Genomic DNA, 14,987 nt, shown 5'->3' with positions numbered 1-14,987 from the left:
TTATATTGACTTCTTACATCCAGGTGATTATAAATAGATTATGATACATGAATGAATAAATGGATTCATTCGCAGCATTACGTCAAGTGAAATATTGGGGGAAATTATACAAGAACTATACAATTTTATTATTAATGACACCTCCCTGCCCGCAAAAAAATAATTCAAATGAAATGCTGAATAAAACGAGGTTATCAAATAACTAGCAAATACAAATTACGATGGATAATGGAACAAAATAACTATATATAGGCCTAACGTTACATCGAAAACACTAAAAAAAAATAGCAAATGAATGAATCATTCACGGATTTATCAAAAGTTATTCAGAGAGCAGATCTTTAAAAGCAAAATATTAGCAACACGAGGGCGGCGTCAGGTTGTGAGGGGCCTGGTTGATTTTTCTCTGAAAACTGGAAGGATAACATCATGCCTAAAACAAGTCGCCCATATGGATCCTACTCCATTGTCATGCAGAGTTTTTATACTCACTTCTATATTATTCCCCTTGTTTTTTTTTTGAATAAATTGGACCCCCCCGGGCTCCTACAGCGCCGCGCATGATATCACTCACAGGGGAATCAAGACCCACGACCACGCTATTTTCCATGATATAACAAGTGTAAGGGGACTCGATAACGAGTATACTAATAGCCGTCATCCGAGCCCCACACACAATTAATATAGATTGATAAATAAATAAATGAACTTCCACACATAAAAATAATTAAAAACGAATGATACCTCTGACTCTCTACATCACAAAAGACAAAAAAAATGAAAACAAATAAATTAAATGATTAATGAATAAATATAAATACATTAATTAATCAATATGAATACATTAATTAATCAATTAAAATAGATTGAAATGAGTGAACTTCCACACATAAAAATAATTAAAAACGAATGATACCTCTTACTCTCTATATCACAAAAGAAAAAAAAATGAAAACAAATTAATTAAATGAATAAAATACATTAATTAATCAATATATATAGATTGATAAATAAATAAATAAGTTAATAACTGTATTAATATATAAGTAAATCGACAAATAAATTTCTGAAGAAGTAAATACATACACATTTTATTATTCTCTCTCCTTGTTTATTTGGGTAATAAATTGGAGGCCCTCCCCCCCCCCCCCCTCCAGCGCCGCCCATGATAATTCTCACCGGCCGGGGAAACAAGCCCCACGACCACGTTATTTTCCATGATATAACAGTGCAAGGGGCCTCGATAACGAGTATACTAATAGCCGTCATCCGAGCCCCACGCACGTGCGAATGCTGGGAAAAGTGCATTGGACGGGGCCAGTTTCGCGATTATCTTAGGATGCAAGCTTAATAATATACTCGTGATATAGGCCCCGCTACTGTGTTGGAGTGCCTGAAGTGCCGTAGTGCGGGGCCTATATAACGATTATAGTATTATACTCGTGAAACAGGCCCCGCGAACGGACATTCTGAGCCATTCATCACAGCAGCGGGGCCTATATCACGAGTATATATATATAGTGAGCTGAAGTTAGCAACCTAGATATTGAGGTATGATCGATTACAATTTTTTTCTCGAGCGGGGCCTATATCACGAGTATGCCCAGAGACCGAAGCTTTTGGTCTACTCCGTGGTTGGTGGATAAAGATATGACTAACTTGTCCATGTGTTGAGAAACGGGCCCCGGGGCCATAGCGGTCCGCTGCCCCTCAATCACGGGCCTCCAGCCGGCAGGCAGTTCGGACCATACCGATACTACACATCTGAATAAAGCTGGGCTTGCGACTTCGCGCTTCGCCTCAGCCTACACACGAAATCCATCTCACAATTGAACGTTTCTACAGGCAGTAAACTTGCAAATGATCTATCCATGGACCATATCCATCATGCACATATACATAATGATTTTAAATGAAAATGATACATAGAAAGCTTTCATTTTTGTATTTTTACTTACATGTTCGGCTCAACACGGCGCAGAATGGATATTTGGGAATGACACGATTTTTTGTGAAAGCGCCCTCTTCCGTTGATAAAAAGACATGGGGGAGGCGATAATTATAGGGGCAAGGGGTGTTTGAATTTATTACTAACTTGTTAGTAGTTAAAAATATCCACCTCTATGGTTCAAAGAGTATCCGGATAACCTGTAAGATACAATAGTCTTTCTTAGGATAATAACAATAAGAAGAAGAAAACACGGGAAAAAAATTAAAAATGGGAGATCTTAATTTCATTTTGATACATTATATTTTGTAGAAATGCTTTAAAGAGATGGTCCGGATTGAAAATATTTATATCTAAATAAATAGAGTAAAATTCAAAAAGCTAAATGCTAAAAATTTCATCAAAATCGGGTAACAAATAATGAAATTATTGAATTTCAAAGTTTACCAATATTTTTATATCGTCATGAATATTCATTAGGTGAGCTCATGATGTCACATCCCCACTTTCCTTTTACTTATGTTATTACATGAAATCACAATTTTTTCATTTTTTCATACATGTGTAAATGATGTGTCTCCGTTATGATGGAACAAGTTGCGGCAATAAATAACTAATGCACTAATCAGTTGTCAATCCAATTGTTTCAGTTCTCGGTAGAAAAAAATTGAATAAACCTAATAAAGAACAAGTGGGGATATGACATCATCAGCCCACCTAATGAATATTTATAAAGACATGCATATATAATACGTATCTTTAATGTTATCCGATTTTGATCAAATTTTCAGCACTTTTTTGCTTTGTGAATTTTACTCTATTTATTGAGATATGAATATTTCCAACCTGGATCATTCCTTTAATGCTCTGTAAAATATAGGGCATGTGTCATGTAGAGGGGTTAACCCCCCCCCGTATGATTTTTATACAGGGGCAGCACTTAGGCCTATTTTTATATGGGGGTCGTGGGGAAACCTAATAACTAATTTCTTTTCTCAAATAAAAATAAAAGCAGCAGTAGGCCTATATACACGACACGGTCAGACCTCTCTTTTGTTTCGCTTCTTCCTCCTTCTTTCCTCTAGGCATTATGTATTTTTATTTTTAAACTATATTTTTTGCTCAGATGCAATTTTATTATTTATCTAATCAGCTACATTTAGATTTTCTGCCGTATTATCCTTTTTAACTACAAAAATGAAAGCACGTACTTGGTTGAACTTTATTGACAGATTGACTTTTGGCCCCTAACACGTATGGGACGTATAGAGGTTTAACAATAACATATTTACAATTATTATACAGGATAACATAACATGTACATGTGCCATTACTTCATGGACAGTGATTTACAAATGTATCAGCTGGCAGAAGGGGAAGTTTGCAGAAATTCCATACTGACATGAACAGATGAAAACTTTTTTCCTTAACGGGAACATAATAATTGATACAAAATAAAACAGAATGTGAATGTTTGAAATCCTAATTACAAGAAGCTGTTTCCTATATGTAGCTATGATCTTTTTTAAATTAACTTTCAATATGAGCGGGGGGGGGGGGGGGGGGGAGCGGGGGAGTTAGGGTGGCTTAATTAAGGACTTAAATTCCACCATATAGTATAAGCAAAATTAGCGAGCCTGATTAAGAGTTTTCTATCAGTTAGTTACAGTAAACAGATTTTCCATTTTAAAAGTATTTGGTTTGTTGAAATAATATCTTGGCAATATAAGTTGGACCTAAGGCGGTCTTTGAAGAAGCTGCATTTAAAACAGCATGAAATTCATGACCATGCAATTCTGTTACTTTTACCATGGTCCATGCTTTTACACAGTGTGCAATATCTTTCATCATGGCATGTGTTATCAAATATTTCTGCTACTAGATGAGTATTACTATCACAGTAAAAACGCTGTTTAAGATTTTATACAACGCTGTTTACTATATGAACCTTACAGTATTTGTTTAACCGTTTAAACAAATCATGTTTAATTTATTGAAAATTAGATATTGAAAATTAAACTTTGTTGCTTAAGATTTAAACACTTGTTTAAAGTGTTTAAACAATTACTGTAAGGTTCATATACCGTAGTAAACAGCGTTGTATATTTTTTTTACTGTGTAAGAGAGATAGTACTGTATTTATCATTTCTATATAGTCGAAATCTTGTCAAATTTTCTTGGCAGGATTAGGAAATATATTTCGAGGATTAGTATTTTTTTGAAGATTCTATAATTGACACAAGCACTGGATTTTTCTATACCAACTTTGAATGAATTGGTCCTCTATGATGTCTAATATTTTCTTAACATTAACTTCAGCCAAAAATGTCATGACTGAGATGACCGCATACCATTAAACCCCCGGTTAAAACCACAATCTAAAGAAACACAGTTCAACCAGTCTGATTGGGAGCCTTGAATGCTTTCCATCCGGAAAATGAAACAATACAAGGTAAAAGGAATATTATTCTCACTTTTTTGTATGAGTTTAGCCCAGAAATTCACCATTCTACATTTATGTTATTTGGATAAAGACTGCTACAAAAATATCAACCCTGGCGTTCGGAAGTAGACTAATTTTGTGGTCGCAGGTTGTATAAATTTCCAAATTCTCATCTCATTTTATATTCAGCGAATTGGCCGAAGAACAAGCTGAAAAATGTTGAAAGTACTGAAGGCAAGTGTCATATTTGATTAAATTTGAGTTTGAGTTTGTAAATTAATCTCATATCTTTCTGAAATTTCACAAAAACATCGTAGAATTCTATATTTACATTTTTTGTTCACTTCAGTCCCACCTGCTGAAATTTGTGCATGGATTATTATTATAATTTGTGCACGAAGTTGTGCATGCACAGTACGACATTAAGAGCTGAGCAAGGTACTCCCATGGTCTATCTCGCTTGTTTTGACATATAATTTAAATTTTATGATTGTTTGGGGGCTGCAGCATTGTCAACAGCAAATTCTTTTAAACTGTTCGGGATTTTTTACTTTTGTCTAATATTCATCTCTTGTAGTTGTACTCTTTCTTCTTTTTTCCTCAGCAAATACCTTCTGTGAGCGGAAAGCTAAGTGGACTTTGTCTCCGGAATCTTCACAATGGTGTTAAACTTCACACGCCTCTAGTGCCAATAGTTATTGAACAAACGGTATGTTTCCTTGTTTGTTCCTGATATAAGCTGTAGCTTGTCTAACATTTTGATAACTTGCCGTCTTGCCTAATAATATATAAAGTTGAATCTTTTTGGACCACTGTAAATCTGTTTGATTTACAAAATTGACTTCAAAGTTTGATATAACACATGTTTTGCCTAATTTGGTCTGAATAGTGTCCATTCTTACAAGTGTTCAGTTTAGATTAGTTTCTTTTTTTAAACTCAATCAATCATTTAACTTTGAAACACCTGGAAAGATTAGCAGTATAGTATATAATGTATATTATGTATTAGTATAGTAATATAATAATTGACAAAGCCGAATCAATTGGCATATATATCAAAAACCAAAACTAAAATGTGTTAACAGATAAAAGGTAGCTTATGAGTGAGTACTTCCATGTCACTTTAAATTAATTTGTGATAAAAATAATCACAAATTTATGACATTCTGGAAATATATTCAGTGCTTTGCCAACACAGTCCTATTTTTATGACTGTACATATCGTGTAACCAAGGTTAAATTTTTGTTATGTCATCATAACTTAGAGAGTATATGAACCTATTTTCATGAAACTTGGACATAAGCGGAATCAAGTACATGTATCACTGATCATTTTCATTTTGCATGAGTTTCAGGTCACATGATCAATGTCAAAGCTCATTAAGGGTCAATGGAATTTGACCATGTTGTATTAGTATCAACACTAGACCAAGGATAATATTTTGAATTTTCAAAATAATTTTGCACGTATACATCCCTATTCCATAAAACTTCTATAATGGTTAGCAAATTGACAGATGTACTTTTAAGTCACTGGGCAAAGTCAGGTCATTTGAGGTCAACAAGCTTAGGATTTTATTATTAAATGAAAGTTCTTTTTCTCTCTTTTTGAAAAAAAGTATTCATTGTACGTGTAATTTTCAAAGTCAGCCCTGCTGCTATATTAAATTGTGCTATGCAGGTGAAGCCACCAGAGATGTTCTGCCTGTTTTCTCATCTATTTTCCTGTTTAGAATTAAACACAATTTAGTGCCCAAGTTTCTAATAATAACTTTTCTAATAATGAATTTATTTTGTGCTTGTTCATCTCAATTCAAATTATTAGGGGAGAGGAGAGAGAGCATATGACATTTATTCTAGACTACTCAAGGAGCGGATAATCTGTCTTATGGGGCCGGTAAGTGACGAGTTGAAGAACTATTTCTTTGAAAACTATTTTTGTATGGAAGTCTACGTCATGGTTTAACTACATCCTTATCCACCAAATTTAAAATCCACAATGAATCAGCTTAAATGAAATTTTAGTTTGAAAAAGCAGATTATTATCTTTAAAGTGATGATACAAAAACTTGTTAAAATCAATTAAGTAAACTTCTTAAACCCATTTAGCTATCTGATTGAAAGAAGTGGAGTTTCATGGAGGGATTAAAACTGAGCTTTTTACTGCTTATTGTTATAAGCTACTTCAAATCACACAAAGTTGTATGATTCAATCAGCCCCCCCCTCATCTTCTTAGGCATCGAAGTAGCCCAGTCTATTTAGGGTTAAAACTTGCGTGGAAAGCTTACTTCTACTAAAGAAAAGAGATTAATAACATACTTTATAACTGGCAAATTGCCATTGATTTCAACTGAGATTATAGAATGGGGTCTTGGGGCCCCGTTTCATAAAACATGTTATTCTAACCAATTTGCAGCAACAGTTAAAAGCTACTGAACTCCTTCAATTTGATTGGCTCACGGTAAACTCGTAAAATTGTGCATTTGTTGAAGTAACAAGTCTTTCTGAAATAGGACCCTGATTTCATAATTGGATTTCATATGATGGATGCTTGATGGGAGTATCAGTAAACAAGATTTGGGAAGATATAAACGTCTTTAGAATAAATGTGCACGATTAATCTGTCAAAAACCAAAATGGTGTCATGCTACCCCTCTTCTAAATGAACTTCATTGGCTACCTGTTTCTGATAAAACACATTATCGAATTCTTGTTCAAACTTACAAATCTCTGTCAACCACAATTCCTTCTTACGTTTTTTCGCTATTTCAGCAACAGAGATCAACATACTCTCTTCAGTATCTGCTCCTTCCCATGTCAGTCCTAAATCCAGAAAACTGGCTGGCTTCAATTCTTTTCAATCTCTTGCCCCCCGTCTTTGGAACAAACTCCCACCATCTCTCTGAAACATCTCTTCTCTCGACCTCTTCAAACAAAAATCTTAAAACACACCCTTATAACTATAAGCCTTAACTTGTCTTATGCTATTAACAGCGCTTTGTATCCTCTGGAAAAAGCGCTATATAAATCCAATTATTATTATAATTGTAATATCTGTACATTGTCATTTGTTCTATTTGTATCAGGTAACGGATACATTATCTAGTGTTGTGATCGCACAGCTATTATTCCTACAATCAGAGAGCAACAAGAAGCCAGTTCATATGTACATCAACAGTCCAGGTAAGTAAGGTTATAATGATAATATAATAATAATAATAATAATAGCGGCATATTTACCCAGGGTAGCCACTTCAGTTCCGAAAACTGTTCTCCCAGCGGGCCCTGCTATTATACACTGTTATACACTAATACATGTAATACGAACTGAATTTCAATTGTCGCTGACAGTTTAGTTTGCTTTATTTTAGTTTTTTGAAAATTGTTTTGGGGGAAGGTAAAGGGCAATAAGTAACATTGACTAGTCTTGAGGGGAACATCAAATATATGGCCCGCAATAGACTCATATTTGCCAGAGTCTTTAAACAAGGGCAATATGGGTCTTTTAAGGGCAAGATATTTGATGTTTCCCATAAGAAGAGCCAGTTTATACTTTTATTATTATTCAAATCTAGACATCTGGGGCAAAATCGTAATTGTGATTTTTTGTGTGGATATATTACCCTTCAAGAATGTGATTCTATTTTTTGTTGTTGAGCAGGCTTCACCATTTTGACGTATTTGAAATGTCGCTTCCTTGGCCTGGGGGCACAGTATCCCCCGTCATCTCATCTTGATTGACATTTTGATGTTTATTGTTGCTACACTTATCAATATGATGCGTATCTCTTTCTAGGCATCCTCAGATACCTGGATGTGAAACCAGGGGAAATACAAAGGTATATTTTGCATCGTCTCTGCATGCAAAGTCAGTACGCGCAGAGAGACGGAGGAAAATACAAATAATACGCCTATCCCTTTCCCGATAGTTACATTATCTAGGGCAATATGGTTTTGTAAATTACCAGCTCAGATGTCAGATTTGGGTAATAATTTCCCTTGTTGCATTAAAAAAAAAGATCATCTTGAATCATAAATATGTCTCAATTTTACCCTTTTTTTCAGAATGATACTCAGTAAACAGTTCTCATTAAAAGGCTGATACTAAAGGTCAAGTCCACACCAGCAAAGAGTTTATTTGAATTAGATAAATATCAAACAGTAATAATAGTAAAAATTTCATAAAAATCAGATGTAAAATGTAGAAATTTAAATTTCAATATTCAATCATCTTTCACAAGACAGTTGCATGGACAGTACAGTAATATGCTATTGAGATGATGATTTCACTCACTCACTATTTATTTTGTATTTTATTTCATGAATTTAATATAATTTCATTTTTCCAGATCTGACATTTGCATACTGACCAGGATGTGCATATAACTGTTTTGTGAAATTAAGTGAAACTATGTCATAACTTTCTTATTTTTACATCCGATAGGTTTGTTTGATTTGATCTTTATATTCAAATCAACTTTTCGTTTGGATGGACTTGCCATTTAAGTCAAAATCCTTATTCACTGTCTTTATGCCATTTCATGTATAAACAGCAAGATCTTGAAGGTAATTAAACATCAGTAAAGAGACAAGTAGGACATTCCAGTCCTGGTCATAAATTGACACATAATGTATTTCCAACCCTATCATAAAACGAATGCAAAGAGCAAGTCAATTGATTTGGAGTACTCAATTCAGACTGCTGCTTTCATTGTACCCAGCCCATTTTCTTCATTTTGGCACAATCCATTTTTTTACAACCGGAGCAAAATGAAAAAGGTCTGTGTGTGGTCATGCCTGAAATTTTCCTCCGACTCCATGCTTGATAAGGTGTTTCATATAAACAAGAAAAAAATAAGTTGATATCCTATTTGGATTGGTCACAGCACAAATTTGACCAATCTCGTGATCGTTATTTACTTTGGGTCGTCGCAGTTCTAGTTTCCAACAATCCCAATTCCTAGACTCTTAGCCGGTCTCTTGATGTTACATGTTTCAAAGTGAAAACATGCAGGTTACTACTGGTTGGTTAGTCTACTAACTATTGCTCTCCAAAATAGACCTCCCGGACATGCCGGCGTCTATTACGTAACACCCCAAGGCATGCAGCCAAGTGAAAGGCTTTAGCCTTCATTTCCCCATGATTTATCAATGGAAGGTCGGCTTTAATATAATCTAGTAATGAAATGGAAAACTGACATGCACTTTTTTTGGATATACCAAAACTAAAGATAAGCTTTAACTTCTTATTCAGGTGGCTCAAATCACAGCTAGTCTTGGCATGCAGCACTATGCCTCTGAAAGCTATTTGGCTTGTAGCATGAGTTCTTTATTTCTGACGTCATGGATCATAAGATCATAAATGGCTGGCTTTGGCATCTACAACTGGGCGTTGTGGCATGCGCCTGTAATCCAAGCTATGTGGGGTAGTTACAAATTGATGCAGAGGTTCGAGCCCTGGTCACGTCTTTCGGATGGTGACGTTAAAGGTCGGTTCCAGACGTAAATAATCATATCTGATTGATACACGTCTGACAAAACTCAAATACACACACACACACACACATCTACAGATAATAAACCTTGCCTCCAATCACTAGTGAATAAATCCTTTAAAAAATATATTTTCTATCAGGTGGTTCAGTCACGGCTGGTCTAGGTATATACGACACCATGCAGTACGTCTTGCCTCCTATAGCAACGTGGTGTGTGGGACAGGCCTGTAGTATGGGTTCACTGCTTCTGACAGCAGGTGCACCAGGGATGAGACACAGTCTACCAAACTCTAGGATCATGATTCACCAGCCATCTGGTCAGGCTGTGGTAAGTCTCACTCTAAGGGGTCTACAACCTGCCTCACATAGATGATTGCTCCTCTCATCATGATGATGATAATGAAAATAATGATGACAAAATGAAAGATGAAAATCCATATTTATTATTCGAAATAAGGGAGGTTATCTTGACAAACTCTATTTTGGGGTTTTTATAATTTCCCTATTTCCTCTGTTTAAAATGTTAACTTATTGTATACATGCATATTTTATGTGGAAGACTTTTGTAATACATGTACTTGAATATGGTTTACATTTGCTCAATTATGTATTTTTATGAATTTTGATATTGTGATTTTTAATTGGAAATAAATGAAATTGAACTGAACTGAAAAAATAGACATGTAATGAAATAATCAGAAATTTTGCTTTGCCCAATTGATCGTGGGTCCGGCAGCCGCTGTGCAGCGCCAGATCGACGAGGCTCTATCCCTTTAATCGTTGAACGCCAAACAGGGCAGCAGCAACTTTTAACGTCTTTTAGTCTGATGCGGCCGGGGTTTGAACTCCAGACCTCCTGGTTGTGAGACGGGCGCTCTACCAACTGAGCCAACACACCGGTCTTGTGTTAATAATGTTAATGATAATAATAATGAGAACATTAATGAGAATATTATGGGCATTTATATTGCGCCATCTATTTATAAATGATCTATTCCGAGGTGCACTATTATTATCACCCCAGCTGTAGCTTGACCTGCCTTCCAGTGCTCAATGCATTCAAGGAATTAATCCTGCCACTACCCATTTACCTCCCATGGGTCGAGTGCAGCACAGTGTTGGTAAATGTCTTGCTGAAGGAAAACACGCCATGGCTTGGATTCAAACCCACGTCCCTCTGATTGAAAGATGAGAGTCATAACCACTAGACCAAGGCTCCCCCACTCAGGACATTACTATGATTCAGAATCATTTACCCAAGGATTTTTTCCAAACATTTCGGCTTATAATGCTTTTATTTCTCTACCTCTATATATAGTAGTACCATTCAGATCATTATCAATTATTGTGTTTCTATTTAATAATGGTAGATTGATTTGGGATTTATTTATTTCCAGTATCAGAGCTCTGAAGCTTGCAAAACTTTGTTGTTTGAAGTGTGTGATTTAATGCTACATGTATATGTTAAGATTTTTTAAATAGCAGTCATAGTTGGAATTAATCAATATAAATGTATATCAAAGTGAGGGTAATACACATAAAAAAATGTTTTTTTTTCTATTTTCAGGGTCAAGCTACAGATATCCAGATTCAGGCAGAAGAGATCATTAAGCTCAAGAAACAGATTAACCAACTCTATGTGAAGCATACAGGACAGAGTTTAGATGTCGTAGGCAAGTAGTACAATTCTTTACCGGTATACATATATATAAAAAGTCATAAATAACATCACTTTTACATGTATATGATTTTACACTTTACAGGCTGGTAATTAATGTTATTACTAATTGCCATGGTCTAGTGGGTCTGCCTCTCACCTTGTAAACAGAGGGTCGTGTGTTCGAATCCCAGCGCGGTCTGACATCCTTTGGCCCAGGTGCTAAGTGGGTATCCGAAAGTCATTATAGCTTGTCCAGTAGTTTGCGCCTCACCGGCGACTGACTGGAATACTCCTCAGGGAGTGGAGGATGTGCATACATTGTGTGCAGGAGTGACTGATTGAATTCTATGACCGGGCTAATAATATATCTGTAAAGCGCTTAGACACGTTGTTCCACTGTATTAAGGACTATATAAAAGCGGAATATTATTTTTGTTATTACTGTAGATATGAAGAGGTGATGATTCAAACAAACTATTTTACAAAATTTCATTTCATGTACAAGTTAGTTTGTAATTTTAATTTTTGTGAAAACAAGGACAGGGTAGTGTGAGGTCCCCTCAATAAAATGTTTATTTGTCTTTATTTCAGAGGAAACACTGCATGTCATAAAAATATGCTCATGCATGGTACACTTAAGATGGATATCTAAAGTGCTATTTGGTAAAAACTGCTCTTGGGCTATTACCCACTAAGTGTAATTCCCATTTAGTCTAATGTACGGGTCTAATTTTCTCTTGTCCACCTATTATTTTTTTACTTTGTCACATAAAAAGGATTTGATTAATCAACAATTCATTAACCACATAGACTAAATGGTGTTAGAACAAGTGGATACAAGACACAATGGTTACACCTAATTGAAAATTAGAAGAAATAAAGGAAGGGGCTAAATGTTTATTAGACCAAATGGTTAGTAGACTAACCAGATGTAGAACTATGATTAGACCATGTGGGATAGGGGTCTAGGACCAAACAGAAAGAAGTTGAAGCAATTTGTAGATCAATCAGCGGTTGACCAGCTTCAGACCCACAATCTTTTAATTCGTCTTTTCATCTTCCTATTTTCCAGAGCAAGCCATGGAGAGGGATCATTTCATGAGTCCGCAGGAGGCCTTACAATTTGGTCTCATCGACAAGGTCCTGGACCACCCGCCACACCTTGGAGAGAACAACCAGCAGAGTAACCCTCCTGCAGAGTCCTAGCATATGGGACCAACATGGAAAGGAACTGGACTTGAATGAGTTCTGAAGGAACATTATGCGCATTTCAAGTAATCGACAGGGTCCTGATTGAATATGGAGTGAGAACCTACAGATATGCTATTAATTCGCCATCTTGGATTCAACAGTGATTGTCCGGCATAGGAAGATTATCCTCCATATGGCTGTGGACCTTTCTTTGTGATTATAAGAAGCAGTGAGAATGGTATTCATCACTTGAAAACAACAGATATGATGGCTACTTAGTACTTTATATAAATTATTTGATTTCTAGGATTGATTACATTGATATTGTGAATGATCAATCATAAAACTCGGCCCTACGATTAACAGGTGGATAGAGTTTCAACGTGCTCTTTTGAGGCAAAAAAAGTACTCCAAAAAGTCAAGTTCGCACAAAGTTCCATACGTTTTTCTCTTGCGTGTGCGTGTTGTTTCTTACGCGTTAGTATGGCCCCATATACTGCACTTGGAGTACTTTTCCTTTGCCTCAAGGTTGTGCGTGCTTACGGGTAATGTTTACCCAGCCGAGGTTCGTAAAGGTTTTATCAACGAGTTGTCACTCTGTGACAACTACACTAAATTCCTTGGGGAATTGTCAATGGCTGGCAGTCTGTCATTTGAAACCTTTATGAAAGAGGACCACCAAGTCTTTCATTCTATAGATCTCTCACAATCCTTCTATAGAGGAAAATCGAATTCAACATCAGTGACCCCTGTTTGTTCCTGCAAAGTATTAACCTTTTGAACAGTTTTATTTTCAGTAATACACATTTTCCATTGGTCCTATACTCTTAAATATGGTATACTAGTATCTGATAGACTTTTTTTTCCTTAATTTTCTTGGAGGGGGGGGGGTAGGGATTTAGTCCATCAATATGGATTTGTAGTATCTACCTTTTGATACTATTTTCCAATGTATTATATATTCTTTATTCAAATTAATAAAAGTAAAAAAGTAAAACTTAATTATCTGTCTGTTTTCATTTTTTCAAGTAATTGTTTTTTGAGTGGGAGGAAGGAATAAATCGATTTCACAAAAGGTCAAGATTTAGGACTGAGCCAAACCACCTGGTCCTCCGGAACCTGACCGATGCTGATGGTCACTCATGCAATTTCCTGTGGGCTTGATCAATTGATCAGTTTGAGAACTAAATCTCCAAAAATTTTCACATGATATTATCAACCAATGGGGACAATGGAAAGGTTTATTTTCAATTGGTCTAATGCCAATTCGTCCAAATACCAACTCGTCTACTACCCTTGGGCACCATCAGTGCGCCACTATCCACATGGTCTAATTGCCATTTCGTCCAATAACCAGTTTGTCCAATGGCCATTTAGTCCATACACCATTTGGTCTAACTGGACTAAGTGTTAGTTGGGCAAAATGAATGAAAATGAATATTAGACCAACTGGTTAAGGCTTGATGTCACTGCTTTTACGGATGCAGAGAGGATGTAAAATGGACAAAAATCTTGCCATCCATTGGAGTACGTTATGTATCCGCTGTGTACTCTTTTCATACACGTTTCATACGCTCTATATCCATCGAGCATCCGTCCACAGTGATTTCATTGTTCGCCCAATTTGTCCATTGTCTGGAGCGGATGAAAACGGAAGGAAATTTTGCTTTTTCGCTGTATCCATTATGGATACATTTTGTGTCCGTCGGCCAGTGGGACCAGGCCTTTACACACACGACGAAATGGTCATAGACGAACCTTTGGTGATTAGATGAACTGATGATTGGACGAAATGGCATTAGACTTGTGGTGAGTGGACGAATTGGCACTTTACCAATGGAAGTAGATAACCATGCTGGACTACTCAATTTTCTTTCTTGAAATGATCTGCCTGTAACATCACTATGTATGACTATTGCATCCTTGATCAGAACTACTATTTTTTGCTTCTACCCGAGACAGTGCTATAAGTCCAATGGCCTAGTGGAATGATTACGATCTACAAACATAAATGCAACCATATGATGAGCCGATATATTCCAACAAGAAAATTTAGAAATCCCTCATGGAAATTCTATTTCCACAGTTCTACTTGGTTGATTATAGGGGCTATTCCACGGTTACTCACGTTACATTTGGAGACACCTTGACTCATACTTGGAGCTGTAACTCCATTATTATTGATAGGAACTAAACATCTCTTTATCACAACAAAGTACGCAGTCTGACTATCCTTTGTATAAAAACAA

At 35.9% G+C, this 14,987-nt stretch overlaps 2 protein-coding genes across 3 annotated transcripts in view; one reads left to right on the top strand and one right to left on the bottom strand.

The window, feature by feature from the left end:
* The window catches only part of LOC129270739 (small glutamine-rich tetratricopeptide repeat-containing protein alpha-like), a 28,583-nt gene extending 26,564 nt beyond the window's left edge, over window positions 1–2,019 (bottom strand). The window contains exon 1 of one of the 2 annotated variants that reach the window (XM_064106478.1): window positions 1,959–2,019. The gene's annotated coding sequence lies outside the window, so the exon portion shown is untranslated. The remainder of the gene's footprint in view (window positions 1–1,958) is intronic. The other variant, XM_064106479.1, reaches the window with a different exon arrangement.
* Window positions 2,020–4,505: 2,486 nt separating this feature from the next.
* Window positions 4,506–13,735, top strand: LOC129270737 (ATP-dependent Clp protease proteolytic subunit, mitochondrial-like). Its single transcript, XM_064106474.1, has 7 exons — window positions 4,506–4,625; window positions 4,996–5,100; window positions 6,217–6,288; window positions 7,479–7,575; window positions 10,028–10,215; window positions 11,455–11,560; window positions 12,620–13,735. Exons 1-7 carry the CDS (start codon window positions 4,608–4,610, stop codon window positions 12,751–12,753), a joined length of 720 nt encoding a protein of 239 aa, XP_063962544.1. The 5' UTR covers window positions 4,506–4,607; the 3' UTR covers window positions 12,754–13,735.
* Window positions 13,736–14,987: the final 1,252 nt, after the last annotated feature.

This window comes from Lytechinus pictus, chromosome 11, assembly GCF_037042905.1.
Source record: "Lytechinus pictus isolate F3 Inbred chromosome 11, Lp3.0, whole genome shotgun sequence".
NCBI lineage: Eukaryota > Metazoa > Echinodermata > Echinoidea > Temnopleuroida > Toxopneustidae > Lytechinus > Lytechinus pictus.
The sequence above is the reverse complement of the archived record's forward strand: the minus strand, read 5'-3'. Positions and strand labels throughout refer to the sequence as shown.